This window comes from Arachis hypogaea, chromosome 20 (assembly GCF_003086295.3).
Source record: "Arachis hypogaea cultivar Tifrunner chromosome 20, arahy.Tifrunner.gnm2.J5K5, whole genome shotgun sequence".
NCBI lineage: Eukaryota > Viridiplantae > Streptophyta > Magnoliopsida > Fabales > Fabaceae > Arachis > Arachis hypogaea.
In genome coordinates this window covers 129,475,317-129,495,471 of record NC_092055.1, presented here as the reverse complement: position 1 = coordinate 129,495,471, position 20,155 = coordinate 129,475,317, and the positions used below count along the sequence as shown (strand labels likewise).

General features: G+C 34.1%; 1 protein-coding gene and 1 non-coding gene across 3 annotated transcripts; both read right to left on the bottom strand.

Moving 5' to 3' along the window:
* Positions 1 to 5,370: 5,370 nt before the first annotated feature.
* Positions 5,371 to 5,442, bottom strand: TRNAT-CGU (transfer RNA threonine (anticodon CGU)). The gene has a single exon. It is a non-coding gene; the product is annotated as a tRNA-Thr (tRNA).
* A 376-nt stretch (positions 5,443 to 5,818) lies between these two features.
* On the bottom strand, positions 5,819 to 10,759 carry LOC112782474 (protein LONGIFOLIA 1). Of its 2 annotated transcripts, none has more exons than XM_025824866.3 (5): positions 9,685 to 10,759; positions 9,424 to 9,494; positions 7,123 to 9,222; positions 6,910 to 7,024; positions 5,819 to 6,835 (listed from the first exon to the last, which is right to left on the bottom strand). In XM_025824866.3, exons 1-5 carry the CDS (start codon positions 9,818 to 9,820, stop codon positions 6,042 to 6,044), a joined length of 3,216 nt encoding a protein of 1,071 aa, XP_025680651.1. In that variant the 5' UTR covers positions 9,821 to 10,759; the 3' UTR covers positions 5,819 to 6,041. The 2 variants fall into 2 exon arrangements, with proteins under 2 accessions (XP_025680651.1, XP_025680652.1); XM_025824867.3 differs by having other exon boundaries at positions 5,819 to 6,832.
* Positions 10,760 to 20,155: the final 9,396 nt, after the last annotated feature.

Here is a 20,155-nt window from a genome sequence, read left to right as displayed (position 1 = left end):
TGGTTTTAATGGTGTGAGATTGGTGTGAGATTTCATTCAATGGTTCACTTTTCTTTGCTGGTACATGCTGGCCAGAATTTAACAAAGTTGCTGGCCCCCTAGACTTTTCCTTACTAAAATTAGAGTTCGGTGCAAACCCGTCAGAGCACAAAACTAATCTAACATTTCTAGGCTCGTTCACAAATATAGAATGGACCCGATCAAAGTGCTTCTAAGCCTCTAAGTGTGATGGGTGTGTCATAAAACCATCGTCTCTCTTGTTGTTACTATGCCATGTTATGTGAGGGGCCGAACTCATCGGGGCATACAATCTTTAATTTTTAACCTAGGAATTAGGAAAAAGTAGTGCATCATTTTCTTTAGAGCTCTCTTTAACCTCTGTTTACTAATATGTTCTCTCTCTACTTGATACCTTAATGCATCACAAGATTTACAAGTAGTAATGTCTACATCTCCTTGCATAATACAGCATACAACCATTCAAAAAACAATCAATTTTTATCGAATTTAAACCTAAGTTTGAAGATAACCATTTTTTTGTCTCATAATGGCTCCAGAGGATGCCATTTGTCTTGACTGGTACTAATTCATTACAAAAGATGGTCCACTTATCAAAAGATTCTTAGGTGTGATTTGACTCAAACTTAATACTCATCATTTTAATACAGACAGACAATTTTGAGTGAATTCAACCCTCAAACAACGGTTGTACGACAAATTTTAATAGATCATAAAATCTTTTTGCCTTCAGGCTCTTCTTTAATATTTTCCATACCATTAACACTGATTGCATTAAATACCATCTCATTATATCTCTCTTTGTTATCCTCTCAATTCACCTCTTTCATATTCACTTCTCTAACCACCTTAACCCTCCTTGATTGATTCTCAGACCTATTAAAATTCAGTGCAGTATTTTGAAGAAATTGAAGGTGGCCGGCGTGGGCGGAGGTTGGCTAGCAGGGTTGTCGGAAGTGATATTACAGGGGAGAGAGGGGGGAGATGAGTAGTGTAGAGAGAAGGGACTTCGAAAGTGAGGGGAGAGGGCTGCGCATTTTGAATTTGGAGCAACATTACCATCAAATTTATTGGCGGATAAATTCGATAGTAATGAATTAGTAGTGTAGTAGTGGTTACCAAAACACAGCGTTCCACTAATTAGGGTTACCAGTGAATTATAAATTTGACCCTAATTTTCGCGCTTCTTTTTTTTTCACTCAAATTATTACCATTGAATTTATCCTTAGAAACAGAAATTCACCAGTAATACTTTGTGTTGACGAATTTATTGCTTCAATCGTCAATAAATTCGATGATAAAGCTACCGCTAATGTGCGACGTTCAATCCGACGGTATTCAACGTTTTTTTATTTGTTGTGTTTTGAAAGTCCCTCTCTCTAATTGTTCGTTATAAACCAAATCTGTGAACATAGTATGTAGAGTTAAATCTCAATTTTTCCCCTGAAATTTGGTTCGATACTCAATTTAACCTTTACAATTTCGTTAGCCCCAATTAAAACCCCCCAAATTTGCAACAATGGCTCCCGGTTGTCCCTGCGATCATCTTCGTTACCAAAATACTAATATGACACATTTACTTAACACAGTGTTCTCCACGTGACCTGTTTAATGCTGAGTATTCTTGATAATGATTATATGACCTAGAGAAGGTATTAGATGACTCAATGAGGCCCTTGCAATTAAAATGAATCCCTAGATAAAGTCCCAAAATTTCTAAATTGATCATCCATTGTCGTCTTCCCAGAACTTTGCTAGATCACATTCACATGGAACCAACCATTCCCATCTATCTCACCATAGCAACCACACTCACCACCTCCACCGCATTCCTATCCAAATCACTGACTCCCTTCTCTTCCCTAAACACATGCAATTCGTGGTGGCTCATGATAGCAGCAACAACAGAAAGGGGAGGCAGGAGTGGCCTTCGGATCTCGCAGTGCCTTGCACCACTCTTTTTCCCAACTTGGTCAGGGTCGTAGGCCTCACAAGAGTGATATTCAAATCCTTATTTCTCTGCTCCTCCACTGATGTTTGAAAACCTTTACTTACGATGTCGCCTCGAAATGGCGTCAATCCCCTCCCCTTCAACACAAAGGCCTGCCGCAACTGCAACAACATTAACATTGCTCAAATTGTCGGTACGTCATGGTATAACAACTTTGCCTCCTCGTCAGCTTCTCTCTCTATCTGTCTCTCTCTATGCTTTTACCCTTTTTTTGAAAAAAATTTGAATGTTTTTATTGTTGTTGTTGATGATGAAGGGAGTTATAGTGACGCTTGTACATGGAGAGGAAAACAATGGTGGTTGTAATGGTGGGATGGTTAAGAGTTTTTGCTGTGTGGTGCGATTTGGAAGGAGAGTTTTAACACCCATCTATACTTAAATGACATCGCTTTTATAGGATTTTGGCGCGAAACCAACACGACGTCGTCTTAGATGTGTCATGTGTGTTAAGTAAATGTTCCAGATCAGTATTTCAGTTACAAAAATGATTGCAGGGATAATTGAGAGCCACTGTTACAAATTGGGAGGAGGTGGTTCTAATTGAGGTTAGCAAAATTGTAAAGATTAAATTAAGTATTAAGCCAAATTTTAAAGATTAAAACGAGATTTAACTTGTATATAGATGTACTTAATATTCTTAAATAAGATAGATATATTGTAATATATAATATTAAATTTATTCTTTGAAGCCAAAGTGAACTGAACAATTAAACTCTTAAGAATAATAGGTATAATAGGTTTAGGGTTTCTCATCAAGATGGAACAATTAGGGCAAAAATGAACCATATATATTAACAATTTTATAAAATAGCCAATAATAATGGAAAAGAACGATAGACTTTAATTTGAATGTTTATGAGTTCCAAAAAGGTGAATAATAGAAGAGCAAGATATTTCTAATAAGGTAAATTCAAGAGCGATAATGCAATCTATCATGAATTGATTTAACATTTTTTTAATAAGATAGATGAATTATTATGTAGTTGCTACTGGTTTGTGTTGACTATGTGGTGAAGTGATGAGAGAGTAAAGATGATAATGAATGGGTGGTTACTAAGAATCTTCCACTCTCCACACTCCACATCTATGCTTGTTGGGGTAAGAATGATGCTAACAAGTTGAGGCAATAGTATATGAATTTAATTTTGATACATGATTAATGTAAAATAATTGTATATGTATATTTAATTATAAAGTCATATTAATAAAAATAATTATTTTTATATTAATATATAAATAATTATTTAAAAAAATAAATATGATTAAATAATTATGTAAAATTATTTATATTATCAGTATATTAAAATTAAATTTATATTATATATTCAAACATAAATACATCTTTTATTTATCTATTTCTTTAAAGATTTTAATGAAAGAATTCTTTTAATATCAGTTAATATTTTGAAATTATTTTTTATTTTAAATTTTAAATTCTAAATTATAAATTTTAAATTTTAAATTTTAAACCTTAAATCCTCCAAAAAAATAAGAATTAGAAAATAATTTTCCAATAAAAAAATTGACCAACGTTGATTAATTAAAAATTAATTTTTTATACTTATTTTTTAAAAAAAAATACACGAGACTTAACACTGCTTTTATTGATAATATACAAACTATGAATAGTTTAGTAGTGAAGAAGATTAATAATATACATGAAATCTTAAGCCATCAATGTATAAAATTAAACATTTATTAATATCAAGTTGGTTAATTTAGAGGTACATAAATATATCCCAATTTTTTTTAACTAAGTTGGGTTGCTTTAGTGATAGCTTACTAATTCGCTTAAGTAATATCGCTTTGTATATGCAATAACTCATAAATAGAATTCAGTATCGCAGTAAATTAGTTCTTGATATATATATATATGTGTGTGTACCTGTTCAAATGAAGATGCTAAAAACATCTTCTTACAAAGATTCTTGTGTTAAAAGTGTATTTTGTTTATTTAGCCACATTTTAAAAAAAATAACACTTTTGTAAAACATCAAAATCAAACTTTACAATTCATCATCTAATGGTATAAAAAAAAAACATCTTTATATAAAGACAATTATAAAATCTTCATGTTAGTATCTACCATATATATCCCATTTTTAATTAAATTTCTCTAAAATAAAAAATAAACATTTAATCACCAGTAAATTAATGAATAAAATTCACATATAATAAAAATTATAAATTCAACGATGATTAAAAATATTTTCTAGTCTTGCTAAAAGAAAAAAATCTATAACAAAAATGGCAGTCAGAGTTACCCATGCTAATTAATTTTGATGTACGTATTTGTTGTAAAATATAATTGGTCCCCAATGCACTACTAGCAAAAGAGACAGGAAATAACTATGTAAAAACTCAAAATTAAATGTCATAAGGTATCAAAATGGTTAGAATTTTCACCTTTGCAGGCATAGCATTATGTGACAACTGACAACTAAACATGATAATAAAAAAAATGTGGTCACGAACGAAAAAATATTATATGCTCGTGAAACACAAACACTTAAGTCAATGGTAATATCTACTATAAAAAAAAATATTATTTATAAGACTTAAAATAGAATATATATTATCTTAACTATCTTCACATATATTATTATTATTACACATAATTTATAAAAAAAATGGTTTATGCATATGGATTAATAGACACATAATATCTAATAATAATAATTATGATTTTGTCAAAATAAATATCCCGTATCCTTTCTATAATAATTCATTTTATGTAAACTTAATTATATATGTCGTCCTAAACATACTTAAATTGTCAATAAACATATATAAAATTTATACTATATGTGAAAAACTAAAAATGCACCATACCTGAAAATAAAGTGTACACAGCGAAGAACTGACTAACTGAGATTGGAAAACAATGGTACTGACTAAGTGATTGAGAAAACATGGGTGGTTCTAAGTTCTAACTAAAAGCTATGTATGTATATATAGAGAGAGCTTTTAGTTTATTTATTTATTTGGTCGGTGTATTGGTTTAGGTTTAGGTGCAGCATTCTTTGACAGAAACAAATTAACATGTATCACGTGTGTTGTTTCCATTTTTAATCATTGATCTTTGATAGTAGCTACAAAGAAAAACAAGTAACCTTTTTTTTTTTTTTTTGGTCAGAGGCATTCATATTTTAATAACGTTTTTTTTTTCGGTTTACATATTTTAATTACTTTGAGAAATGAGAATAGAAGAATGGGTTCTACCATTTTAATCGCATGAAATTAGTACTAAGGCCCAGCCCAAACTTTGGCCCTTACTATAAGATCCATGAGGCATATCAGAAGCCCAAATTAACGAAAAAATGAAAATGAAAAAAGAAAGGAGCCCCCGGCGAGGATCGAACTCGCGACCTTTCGCTTACGAAGCGAACGCACTACCACTATGCTACGGAGGCAACTGCGTTAAATTGCTGTTTTAAAATTATTTGTTATATAATGGTTCTTACTAGTAATTTTCTTAGTGTTTAATTGACAAAATATATATGTAATAATATTAGATTAATTGAATTTCTTGCTTTACATTTTAGTATTATGCATCTTTATTTATTCTTGTCTTTTTATAGACTACTTTTTAGTTAGAATTTTATACTTTTGTAACATTATTTATAAGAATTGAAATTATACACACAAGCTGTATCATCAATATTCAGATTTAAGTTTTATTTATTTATTTGAAACTTTAGTTCTTTCTGAACATTTTCAACATAGTTTCACCAAATATTTCAATCTTAAATCAAATGCAAATCATCATTGGTAAAAAATGAGGAAGAGTTTCACATAACTAGTTTTTAGCTTTTATGTATATATATCTATGACAATAAATCCATGATAAGTCATATTATTTTCTTTACATCTTAGCCAAAAAAATAATAATAATAATTATAATCAAAGATCTAACAAGCAAACTTGTATGCAATATAAAGAAAGAATTATATGCAAATGATCGGAACAAAGTGAACTTAGTATCACTGAGAAAGGGAGGAATGCAACAAAACTACTTCCTAAACTGCCTCCGCCGCCGCGCCGATGACTTGACTCGCAAGCCAACCGATTCGCCGATCACAACCTCGTCGACCAAGTCCTTGAATATCAGTCTCTCAACATCCAACACAACCCCGGGTAAATCGCGGTTGAATTCGGTCCAGCTCTCAGAACCATGCATGACATCTTCCATTAGCATGCTTTTCAGACTATCCTCCTCTTCTAAACTGCAATCATGATTCTTGGCTTGCATTTTCTCTATCTCGAAGCATAGTTCTTTGAGAAGCTTTTGCGCGCCAACGGTTTTCTTCGCGAGCTTGACTGTGCTGGGCTGAAACCATAGCTCAGTAGAGGAGCCTAGTTTCACACCGAGGATCTCGTTCACAGCATCGAAGATGAGTTTCCGGTGAAACTTCTCGGCGTTTAGCTTCGGGTAGGCAACTTTTCCAGTGCTTTCTTCTTTCGCAAGCAAACTACTCGCTTTCGTCTGCTCCAGTACAAGGAAAAGTTCCGGGTTAATCGGATGACCAGACGTGTGCAGTTGAAATGTCAACAATTCAGAACTCAGATCTCTGAGTAGGAGACCTGAGGCCAACAGTATTTCAGATACGTATCTGTGGTCCGGATTTGTGTTTTCGCATAGCGAAGCAATGTAATCGATTCTAGCTTCGTCGTGACTAGAGTTTAGCCGTCTGAGCTTCTGAACAAGATGATCTATGCTCTGCAGTTTCTTGCGATTCATCTCGCCGGAGCTGTTAAAAGAAAGGCTATCCGCAGCGTTCCACTGATCTTGATTCTCATTATCTGCTGAACAAGATTGGTGAATTTTAACCTCTTGAGGGAACATCTAAACAGATTAAGGGTTATGTTTGTAATTATACCTTTTCGCTCTTCCGGTATCTTCTTTCCTGGAGATGACATAGGACTTGGATTCTCCGGGGCAACGGTTGCAAGTTCAGCAATTGTCTCATCCTGATCCAACCTCTCAGATGATTTCTAGAACAAGCAAAATATAATTATCATAATCAGCTAATTAAGAATATGTTTATGCTATGATTAAAACTTGAATTAAAGGAGATGATAATGATTTATACTTGCACTGTTTGTGAAACCAATTGCTTCATAGCCTTCAAGGATGGGCTCTGGCCATCTTCAATTTCAGCAGATCTTAGACTGCTGGTGAATTCAATATCCGTCTTTGAATCGACGGTGATACCATCGGACTTCAGAGAAACATCGTCCCCTTGGCAACTTAAGCTTCTTGATTCAGTGCTTGCCTCGCTCATTTGCTCGTCACCAGGCCGTGAGTTGCGGCCTTTTGGCCTTATTTTTCCAGACGGGGGACCTAATTCTGCTGTCTTCTTACCAGTTAGCCTTCTTGGTTTGTTTGAGTCCACTGGTGGCGCAGGCGGACGAGCTCTTTTATCTAACTCCAACTTCTTCTGTTGCATTCTTGGGCTTACAGATCTGGAGTGCTTTACCGAACTCGGGCTATTCTCTCTTGGAAATTGTTGAGACCTTGTTTGTGTTTGTGCTTGTTTCGTAGCCTTCCCATTTCTTGCTTTCTTATCGATGGCACTCGTAGAAGCATCACGGTCGCAGTGACTAGTGTTAGGAGGCTGATCTTTCACTTCCCCGGTTGAAGACACAGCATTTTTATTTACATATGCACCACTGCTCTGGAGTTTCTGGGAACCAATTGGTGTGACTGAAGAAGCAGAAATCCTGGTTTTCTCAACAAGTTTCGCAGGTTTCATGATCACTATCGGGGATTCAAACGCTCTTGCCGAGTCATATCCCTTGATTGTAGACGACAGAGCATTGTTTCCTTGGGGATTTTGATGCCTTGTCGATGTAGAATTCTCGATTAAATTGATAACTTTTGGTTCATAGTCTCTTTGATTTCGAGCAACATTTGGAGCTTGCTCTTCTTTTTTGTTGTCTAATAGTCCCTTTTCTTGCATTGCTTCTAGTATCTGTTTTAATGCTCTGAGATCCCTTCCAGATTGTTTGAACTCAAGATCCTTCAATCTCTTCTCAATGTCACTATAAACCGAGGTAAATGAATCCGGTGTTCTTGCGGGAGCTTTTGTTGCTGTTGAACTTGTTTTCTGAGAGCTTCTATTTCCATCCTGCTGCTTCCATGGTGCAGGCTCAATGGGAACTCTAGCACTTGAGATGGGTTTCATAACCAGATCAGCATTCTTCCGCCGAGGGGATGTTGGGTCTTTCAATGAGATTTTCGGGGAACTAGAAACTCGGAGTGGCCGGGTGAATCCATCTCTTGATGATATTGGAAACTGACCATTATCTTGAGCTGTGTAAGTCTCACCTGGACTTGATTGAGTATAACTGGCCAAAGCAGAATCCGGCAATGCTTCCAAGCCCATTAACTTTGCTACAACACTCGGAGGCCGGCTCTGGATAGTCGAAGACTGTTGCGGGCTAGAAACTTTGTTATTTGAGGTGGAGGTGCTGCTGTAAGCTTTGCTTGAGTGGTGACTTGGTTTTGATTCGGCATTGTGACCGCGCCACGTGCCTTCCCTACTATCTAGTGAATGTCTCGGAAATTCTCTTATCTTTGGTGTCGATTTGATAGTGTCGTGGGATTCAAAAGAAAAACGGCTAGTTTCCCTTCTGTCATAAGCAAACCGAGGGGAATCCTTTGAGATTGAATACCATTTTCCGTCTTTCACTTCATGCGACAGTCTCAGATGTTCTCTGGTTTCTCCATAATACCAAGGTGCCTCTCTAAGTTTAGCAAGCACTCGCATGGAATCATTTAGATCAACAGGCACACTTTGTTTCCCATCTATTCCAACTCCATAAGACCCATCAACAGCTTTCAACGGATGAAAAGGTCGCGGAGAATCCTTGTGCTTCATAGTATGAAAGACAGCTTCCTCTTTGGCAGTAGTCTTAACCGACAGCCCTCGGGGCTCCCTATACATTGAATCCTTCACTACATCCCTAAGGTCAAGTGTGTGACGTGCTAAATGGGAAGAGATAGCTATTTCGTTCATAACTACATCCCTTGAAAGAGTTTCGGGAAAAACAATCCCGTCGAAAGTAGCTTCAGCTTCGGCCTTACAATCCAAAGAGGATAGTGATGATGAACAAGAAGAGAAGGATGGTCTTGACGATTCAGTCGAAGTTCTCTGTTTTTCATTCACACCCTTGTTGAGGTTCATATCCTGCAATGAATTCACCATGCTTCTCAAATCCAGTTTCATGCAAATATTGACATGTTTGACTCCAATATATCTTATTTTACTTCATTCATAAGACATGAACAAGTGAACACTATCACATAATCAGCATATGCATAATTGATAAGACAGCAAAAACAGCAAAAACAATTCATGGGAAGAGGACAGGTAAAAGAAATTTGCTACCATTGTTGTTTGTTGATGGAGCATGTTATTCGAATCTGTTTCCAAGCTGCCATCACCGAAGTGAGGATTGCCTATACGAAAAGCAGAAGCATTAGATGCATCATGATGTGATGTAAACATTCACAAAATTGTACAGAAAATTCAACTAGCTGCAGATACTTCAATTGTCAAGCAATAAATCATTTCAGAGACCAATAAACACAATTAGACAAAATCAGAGAGTAAAAATTGAGCAAGTTCCATGTTTCAATATTGATATACCAGCAGAAATCCTCTTATGGCGAGGCGCAAGAACATGGTGGCGATCGAAGAGCTGGAAAATCCCAGTCATACATCCAATCTGCTTCTGCAGATCTGGGTTATCATCTGCCAAAGAATGCAGAAGCTTTGCAGCCATATCAATCTATTGCAACCCTATAATTGGTAATTACAACCCCACAATTAACCAATCACTAAATAACTTATCATTTCAACACTCTCAAATCTACTCACACCACAACACTTCAGAATTAAAACCCCGTCTAGAAAAGTATCATCATCATTCTATATGAACCCCACACTCAATTCATCATCAAGATAAGTAAATGCACCACTCTTCTTCTTCTTCTTTACCTAGTGCTGCTGGCTACAATTCAACATTTCATGATGAAATGAAACAGGAACTAAATACCCTTCAGCCAGTTTCATCAAATCCTTCAGATTTGGCTTCTTAAAAACATGAAAGTTCAAAACTTTATCATTCTACTGAAACTCCAATCCCAAGATTTCCAGTTAAGACTAACCGACTAACACTTCATCTTTTTTTTTCCCCCTTTTTGGTCACAGCTTTTTTTTCCCCACTCAAGAAAAACTGCAAGGCAAAAAAAAAAAAATAATAATGACAATAATAATAAACTGGAATCAGTGCTTGAAAGAAAAATCTTCTTGTGTTCCACAGAACAATGAGACACAAAACAAGGCAAATGAAGATGTAGGAGCACTTAACAAGAACAACAAGCCTCTTCTGAGAACACCAAAAAAGAAACAAACGAATGCAAAATGAAAATGGAAGGATAAAGACAGAAGGGAACAAAAAGAAAGGGTGGTGTGTCATAAAATTGTGTAATGCTATCTGGTTAGAGCTGGCAGAAAAGGTTTTATTCTTCTTGTAATTAATTATTTAATTAACATGTTAATTATTTGCTTAGTAAGTAAGAAAAAACAGAAGAAGGGGGATTGGGGGAGAAGTGAAAGAATCATGTGGGATGAGGGATGAGTGGGGTGTGTGTGTGTGGAGCTGTCTCTGCATCTGCATGTGATTTTGTCACCACTCACCGCTTTAAAATACCAAATATGCATCTTCACTATTATCTTACTTGCATATTAAAATTCCAGAAAGCGTTCCCAGTCAAATTTCCATTTCATTTTTAATTTTTTTTAACATTATAACTTTAATTAATTTTATAAAATTTTTACTGAGTCTAATAATTTTATCATTTAAATTTTATTACGATTTTATATATTATGTATTTAATTTATCTTTTTGACTTTATGTAAAATCTTAATTTTTTTTTACTTTAGTCAATATTTTCTGGTCAATATTATAGTAATACTAATATTTTTAAAATAAAATATTTAAAATTTAATTATAAAAATATTTGAAATGCAAATATAATAAAAATTTAATATTAGTATATTTTATATTAGATTTGTTTGACAATTTATTATAATACTGGTTAAAATTAATTACTATAGTGTTGATTTTTAGCATTACATTTAAAAAATTAATTACTAAATCGATTATTTGTATGTACTGTATGCTCAATATATATTAAAAATAAATTAAATAGTATATGCATTTAATTATTTATATATAAATACATAATAATTAATTTAATACTTAGTTTTTTTTATGTGCACATTATATATATTAATATATTATGAGTTTATTTCTATTTTAATAATATTAACTTTTTTATAAATCTAAACAAATATATATAATGTTATATATATATATATATATATATATATATATATATATATATATATATATATATATATGCAGCTTAGGTGTCTTTAATCACTTTTTTAAGATCATGACAAAACAATGTGAATGGTGGACTGTGAACTGTGAAGTGAATTCATTATATTTTTGTGTTGTTTTGTTTTATTAATTGCTAATATATATAAAGGTTAATCTACCAAAAAGAAAAAAGAAAGAGAGAGTAATTTGGCCAAATATTCCTTTTGTTATTTATATTTGCAAACACAGCTTTCTAATTTGTTATATTGGCCCTCTTTTTTTGCTAACATCTCGCGGGAACTGATCAACATGGAAGCCTTGACCGCCATGCCTTAAGAGTATCTTTAATTTTTAGATTTCACAAAATAACACATCAATATTTATAAAATTATATATTATAAATAATAATTTAAAATAAAAAATGAGATTTATTATTTCAAAGTTTATCTCAGTTTAATTTTATTTTTTAATATTTTTAATTATTTTATTAAGATAATTATATAATAATAAAATTTTGTTAGTTCTTTATTAAGATGATATTATTCTTTTAATGTAAGGTCGGTCTCATTTTATCTATAATTTTAATACAAATTTTAATTTTAAATCAATTTATTTCTTAAAATACTCCAAAAATATTTCATTAAATAGTGTTTGTTTTAGAGTATAGAGACTCATTATTGTATTTTGTGGCTAAATATTGGAACTTAAATTTCAGTACAGGAATACAAAATTTCAGTTCTTTTAGTACCTTCAGAAAGTGGGAATATACAAAAAATTGAAATTTTTAGAGATGCGAACAACAACTTTAATAACATTTCTTTTCAAAAATATTTTCATTTAACTTTTTAAATTTCCATTCTACCTTTTTCTGATCTATCTTCACCTCTCCAACCTTCCCTCACCTCATCCTACACTCCTTCCATCTCTTTTGTCATAGCCTTATCCGTCATTCTTCTCGGCGACGGCAGCGAACACGGCTCCTCCTTCCCTCACCGACGACATCCCCTCTCCAACTCATTCATTACCACCATCCACCACTCTCTGACCCTCCTGACGCTATCACTGTCCGCACTGCCATACTTCCCATAGGAAAGACCCACCATGACGACTTCTGCCGCCTCTTCTCCAAGCCTGACCCCACGTCTTTCGCAACACCGTTTTGACCATCTCTTTCGCCGGACCAACCGTTGCTAAATTCCTCATCACCATCCACCATACCCAAACCCCCGAAAGATTCAAACTTTTCACCATTCCAGAGGGGTTGAGAGTCTTTGAGCTCTGCTTTGTCATGGTGAGTAACCAGTATGCTTGGCAATCCTCCTTGATTGAAGACAAGTTCTTTTGAATTTTCCGGGCAAGGTTGCAGATATTTGATTCATTTACATGAATTGAATTTCTAGTTTCTGATGATAATTCTAATGATGATAACGAAGAAGAAGATGGATTAGGATTTAAGTTTTTATTTATTTTTTTAATTAACAAGGATATTTTTTATTTAAGACATAATTCAGACTTATACACTTTACACCAAACACAATATAGAGACTTAATTTAATCTCCGTCTCTCAATCTCAGATTCCTTCCAAACGCTACCTTAGAGTTACAGTGTGGGAATCTCCACAGCAAGACCTTCTTCCTCCAACCACTCCTTCAACTTCGCCGATGGTGGCCACACACAAAGGAGATGGAAGTTATCATTCATGTGGAAATAGCCACCTCCCAGTTCTGATCCCAATACATTATTACTGCCAATGATGATGTTGGTGCTTCGAATGCCACATGTTCATGGCAGGTATCATCATCACCGCGTATTGTAGCAAAGAAGAAATAACATCTTTTTCAAGGGTCAAAATAAAATTTTTAAAAATTTAAACTTAAGTGTGTATCTAAGAATTTAATTTTGATTAACTTAAAGTAATTTTAAAAGTACATCCAATTATGTAACGTTACGTCAACATACTTTTTGGTTTTTAGAGTAAATATCTATTCCAGTTCCTAACCATTTGGACGAGGGACTAAGCGCCTCCCATCAATTGAAAATTACTCAAGCGATCATCATCCACCTAAAAAAATGGTCTTTACGCTCCTTGTAATCGGTTGGAAAATGGTAGAGTGTTGACATTTCAGTAGAAGAATTTTGTTCCTCTAAAATTGGAACAAATCAACCTCTGAGAACCTTAAACAAGATCAAAGTTCATGGTCCACCCCTCCACCTTTTCCTCCCTTCTTCGCCTCCTCCGGCGACTACCTTCGCCTCTGGGAGGTGCAAATCCTCCATCAAGGCCCTCTCCCTCTTTAACAACAGCAAGACTAGTGAAAGTGTGCAATTGAGGTATTTGTAAAAATGTTTCAACTAAATTTGATGGATCACGAGCCATCCACGCCGAGAAAGCAAAAACCAGAGAAATCGTCATACATTAAACAGAGAAATCGTCAGCAACTCTTTCAATTCCTCCAGCACCTCCTGGGGCAACTTTGACTGGGAGAAGCGCGTGAGCAGGTTGGCGCGCCGTGCCTCCCCTTCCAGTCTCTCCGTCCTCGTCACCGGTTCGTGAACCTTCTACAAGCACGCAAGACAGTGAACCCTTAACCCGCTGTCATTTGGGTCTCATCGAGTTCCGTGTATGGGATCAACTCTAAAGTCCCTTTCTCCGAGAAGGACCGTACGGACCAGCCCACGAGACCAAAGTAGTAGAAATGCGAGAAATGAAAAAACTGAACATAATGAACAAGTAGTTTTGCCAGTACCTTGAGGAATCTTTGTTGTTCTTTTTCTGTATTTTTTGTTGATGATCTCAAACGTAGCACCAGATTTTTCTGTAGTTTTTGCAAAGAATTTGAAAGATTTTTTAGAGATTTTGAGAGAGATTTCAAATTTTTTTGTTGCAGTTTTGAGTAGGAGATATAAACGGTTTTTCATATTAGAGCGCGAAGCGAGAAGTAACATTTGTTTGGGGTTTCAGGTGCATGTTATAGGCTCTTTTAATGAGAGTGATTTTTGTTCTACTTAGCAAGACCAGCGAGTTTTGCGTCAATTGGAACAACATCGATCCCAAACACATCGGAACCTCAAGCATCGACACCACATGCACAATCTGAGACACCGAAAAGGGATAAGGAGCACTCCACAATCATCTACGAGAGCCCCTATCCCGATACGTTATTACTGCGTTTGGTGTCGAACAAGTAGGATTTGAAGTACATGGCCAGGATCTATCTATTCTGCTGGGATTTTGGGTTCTCTGCAAGGGGTCAATTTGTCCCAATTTTAGGGGAACAAAATTTCACTTGGAAGATCCACTAATACGTTAACACTCCACCGTTTTCCAACCGGTTGCAAGGGGCGCGAAGACCATTTTCTTGGGTAGATGAGGACCGCTTGAGTAATTTTCAATCGTTGGGAGGCGATTAGTCCCTCGTCTAAATGGTTAAGGATCAGAATGAACATTTACTCTAGTTTTTATATTAATCGTATAAATAGATATTAAAAAAACGAATATGATTAAATGATTGTCTAAAATATTTTATACTGTTAGTATATCAAAATTAAACTTATATGCTAATGCGTTATAAAAAAATGAAGAATCTAACACTTCTTGAAAATTAACTTACTATTAAAAATAAAAATAAATATAAATTAAAATTTTTTAAATTTTTTATTTTAAATTTTTAATTTAAATTATTAATATAAAATATGATAAATTGAGAATAAAAATTTATTTAATTAAAAAATATAACAGTAACAAATATTTAAAAATGATTTTTATAATAAATAATAAATAATTTTGTGTTTAGTTCGAATGAAGGTACATAAGTAAACAACTCAATTTTAATTAGTTATTAATTTAATATTTGAAATGCAAATATAATAAAAATTTAATATTAGTATATTTTATATTAGATTTGTTTGACAATTTATTATAATACTGGTTAAAATTAATTACTATAGTGTTGATTTTTAACATTACATTTAAAAAATTAATTACTAAATCGATTATTTGTATGTACTATATGTTCAATATATATTAAAAATAAATTAAATAGTATATGTATTTAATTATTTATATATAAATACATAATAATTAATTTAATATTTAGTTTTTTTTATGTGCGTATTATATATATTAATATATTATGAGTTTATTTCTATTTTAATAATATTAACTTTTTTATAAATCTAAACAAATTTATATAATGTTTTATATATATATGCAGCTTAGGTGTCTTTAATCACTTTTTTAAGATCATGACAAAACAATGTGAACGGTGGACTGTGAACTGTGAAGTGAATTCATTATATTTTTGTGTTGTTTTGTTTTATTAATTGCTAATATATAAAGGTTAATCTACCAAAAAGAAAAAAGAAAGAGAGTAATTTGGCAAAATATTCCTTTTGTTATTTATATTTGCAAACACAGCTTTCTAATTTGTTATATTGGCCCTCTTTTTTTGCTAACATCTCGCGGGAACTGATCAACATGGAAGCCTTGACCGCCATGCCTTAAGAGTATCTTTAATTTTTAGATTTCACAAAATAACACATCAATATTTATAAAATTATATATTATAAATAATAATTTAAAATTAAAAATGAGATTTATTATTTTAAAGTTTATCTCAGTTTAATTTTATTTTTTAATATTTTTAATTATTTTATTAAGATAGTTATATAATAATAAAATTTTGTTAGTTCTTTATTAAGATGATATTATTTTTTTAATGTAAGGTCCGTCTCATTTCATCTATTAATTTTAATACAAATTTTAATTTTAAATCAATTTATTTCTTGAAATACTCCAAAAATATTCCATTAAATAGTGTTTGTTTTGGATAGGACTCATTATTGTATTTTGTTGCTAAATATTGGAACTTAAATTTCAGTACAGGAACACAAAATTTCAGTTCTTTCAGTACCTCAGAAAGTGGGGATATACAAAAAACTGAAATTTTTAGAGATATGGACAACAACTTTAATAACATTTCTTTTCAAAAATATTTTCATTTAACTTTTTAAATTTTCATTCTACCCTTCTCGATCTATCTTCACCTCTCCAACCTTCCCTCACCTCATCCTGCACTCCTTCCATCTCTTCTGTCATAGCCTTATCTATCATTTTTTCCGGCGACGGCAGCGAACACGGCTCCTCCTTCCCTCACCGACGACGTCCCCTCTCCAACTCATTCATTACCACCATCCACCACTCTCTGACCCTCCTAACGCGATCACTGTTCGCACTGCCATACTTTCCATCGAAAAGACCCACCATGACGACTTCTGCCGCCTCTCATCCAAGCCTGATCCTACGTCTTTTGCAACACCGTTTTGACCATCTTTCTCGCCGGACCAACCATTGCTAAATTCCTCATCACCATCCACCATACCCAAACCCCCGAAAGATTCAAACTTTTCACCATTCCAAAGGGGTTGAGGGTCTTTGAGCTCTGCTTTGTCATGGTGAATAACCAGTTTGCTTGGCAATCCTCCTTGGTTGAAGACAAGTTCTTTTGAATTCTCCGGGCAAGGTTGCAGATATTTGATTCATTAACATGAATTGAATTTCTAGGACAAAAAAAAAAAGAAAAGAAAAGAAAAATAGAGTTTGTACATGATTGTTACTTTAGTTGAGTTTATTGGAGCTAGTTTGAAATTTTCTGATGATGATTCTAATGACGATGATTAAGAAGTAGAGGGATTAGGATTTAAGTTTTTATTTATTTTTTTAATTAACAAGGATATTTTTTATTTAAGACATAATTCAGACCTATACACTTTACACTAAATACAATATACAGACTTAATTTAATCTCCGTCTCTTAATATCAAATTTCCTTCCAAACACTACCTTAGAGTTACAGTGTGGGATTCTCCACAGCAAGACTTTCTTCCTCCGACCACTCCTTCGCAAGACCTTCTTCCTCCGACCACTCCTTCAACTTCGCCGATGGTGGCCACACACAAAGGAGATGGAAGTTGTCATTCCTGTGGAAATAGCCACCTCTCAGTTCTGATCCCAATGCATTATTACTGCCAATGATGATGTTGGTGCTTCGAATGCCACACGTCCATGGTAGGTATCATCATCACCGCGTATTGTAGCAAAGAAGAAATAACATTTTTTTCAAGGGTCAAAATAAAATTTTTAAAAATTTAAACTTAAGTGTGTATCTAAGAATTTAATTTTGATTAAGTTAAAGTAATTTTAAAAGTACATCCAACTATGTAACGTCACGTCAACATACTTTTTGGTTTTTAGAGTAAATATCCATTCCGGTCCCTAACCATTTGGACGAAGGACTAAGCGCCTCTCATCAATTGAAAATTACTCAAGCGATCATCATCCACCTAAGAAAATGGTCTTTACGCTCCTTGTAATCGGTTGGAAAACGGTAGAGTGTTGACATGTCAATAGAAGAATTTTGTTCCTCTAAAATTGGAACAAATCAACCTCTGAGAGCCTTAAATAAGAGCAAAGTTCATGGTCCACCCCTCCACCCTTTCCTCCCTTCTTCGCCTCCTCCGGCGACTACCTTCGCCTCTGGGAGGTTTGCAAATCCTCCACCAAGGCCCTCTCCCTCTTTAACAACAGCAAGACTAGTGAAAGTGTGCAATTGAGGTTTTTGTAAAAATGTCTCAACTAAATTTGATGGATCACGAGCCATCCACGCCGAGAAAGCAAAAACCAGAGAAATCGTCATACATTAAACAGAGAAATCGTCGGCAACTCTTTCAATTCCTCCAGCACCTCCTGGGGCGACTTTGACTGGGAGAAGCGTGTGAGCAGGTTGGCGCGCCGTGCCTCCCCTTCCAGTCTCTCCGTCCTCGTCACCAGTTCGTGAACCTTCTAGAAGCACGCAAGACAGTGAACCCTTAACCCGCTGTCATTTGGGTCTCATCGAGTTCCGTGTATGGGATCAACTCTAAAGTCCCTTTCTCCGAGAAGGACCGTACGGACCAGCCTACGAGACCAAACTAGTAGAAATGCAAGAAATGAAAAAGATGAACATAATGAACAAGTAGTTTTGTCAGTACCTTGAGGAATCTTTGTTGTTCTTTTTCTGTGTTTTTTGTTAATGATCTCAAACGTAGCACCAGATTTTTCTGTAGTTTTTGCAAAGAATTTGAAAGATTTTTTAGAGATTTTGAGAGAGATTTCAAATTTCTTTGTTGCAGTTTTGAGTAGGAAATATGAACGGTTTTTCATATTAGAGCGCGAAGTAACATTTGTTTGGGGTTTCAGGTGCATGTTATAGGCTCTTTTAATGAGATTGATTTTTGTTCCACTTAGCAAGACCAGCGAGTTTTGCCTCAATTGGAACAACATCGATCCCAAACACATCGGAACCTCAAGCATCGACACCACCTGCACAATCTGAGACACCAAAAAGGGATAAGGAGCACTCCACAATCATCTACGAGAGCCCCTAGCCCGATACGTTATTACTGCATTTGGTGTCGAACAAGCAGGATTTGAAGTACATGGCCAGGATCTATGTATTCTGCTGGGATTTTGGGTTCTCTGCAAGGGGTCAATTTGTCCCAATTTTAGGGGAACAAAATTTCACTTGGAAGATCCACTAACACGTTAACACTCCACCGTTTTCCAACCGGTTGCAAGGGGCGCGAAGACCATTTTCTTGGGTAGATGAGGACCGCTTGAGTAATTTTCAGTCGTTGGGAGGCGATTAGTCCCTCGTCTAAATGGTTAAGGACCAGAATGAACTTTTACTCTAGTTTTTATATTAATTCGTATAAATAGATATTAAAAAACGAATATGATTAAATGATTGTATAAAATATTTTATACTGTTAGTATATCAAAATTAAACTTATATGCTAATACGTTATGAAAAAATGAAGAATCTAACACTTCTTGAAAATTAACTTACTATTAAAAATAAAAATAAATATAAATTAAAATATTTTAAATTTTTAATTTAAATTATTAATATAAAATATGATAAATTGAGAATAAAAATTTATTTAATTAAAAAATATAACAGTAACAAATATTTAAAAATGATTTTTATAATAAATAATAAATAATTTTGTGTTTAGTTCGAATGAAGGTACATAAGTAAACAACTCAATTTTAATTAGTTATTAATTTAATATCAACAATTTTATTAATTTATTATCAGTAAATAGTCAAATTAGTCCCTAAAAGATTACACGATCTCTAAATTGATCCTCTAAAAATTAAATTAATTAAAATTATCCTCAAAAGATTTAAAATTGATCACATTAGTCTTTTCGTCTATTTTGTCATTAACGACGTTAAGTTTTGCTGACGTGATACGTTAGCTTGACATGTCAGTAAACGGTGTCGTTCTCTCCCAAAGTGCATTTGTTACTCACTGCACCTCTTCAGTTCCTCACACTCATTCATTCCATTCCATTCTTCATTCTCTCGGAGTAAAATCTCTCCTTGTTTCTCCACAAAGAAGAAAAAGTGTTGAACAGCGACCTATAGTACAGTCCGACGACATCATTGTTTTTTACCTAACTGCTGAGACTATATTCACTATGCCCGGAATCCATTTGAATGCAGATTTCAGATCCCTATGAATGTTCTTTTTTTGGCAGGTTCACCAAGCGCACCCGACCACCAATAAGAACAACTAAAATGTCTTCAAATTTCATGGTAATAGTAATAGTCAAATGCCAAATTGTAGACACCGTACCGCAGATACTGGAAATAAACAGTGGCAAAAAACAATGTCATGTTTTAT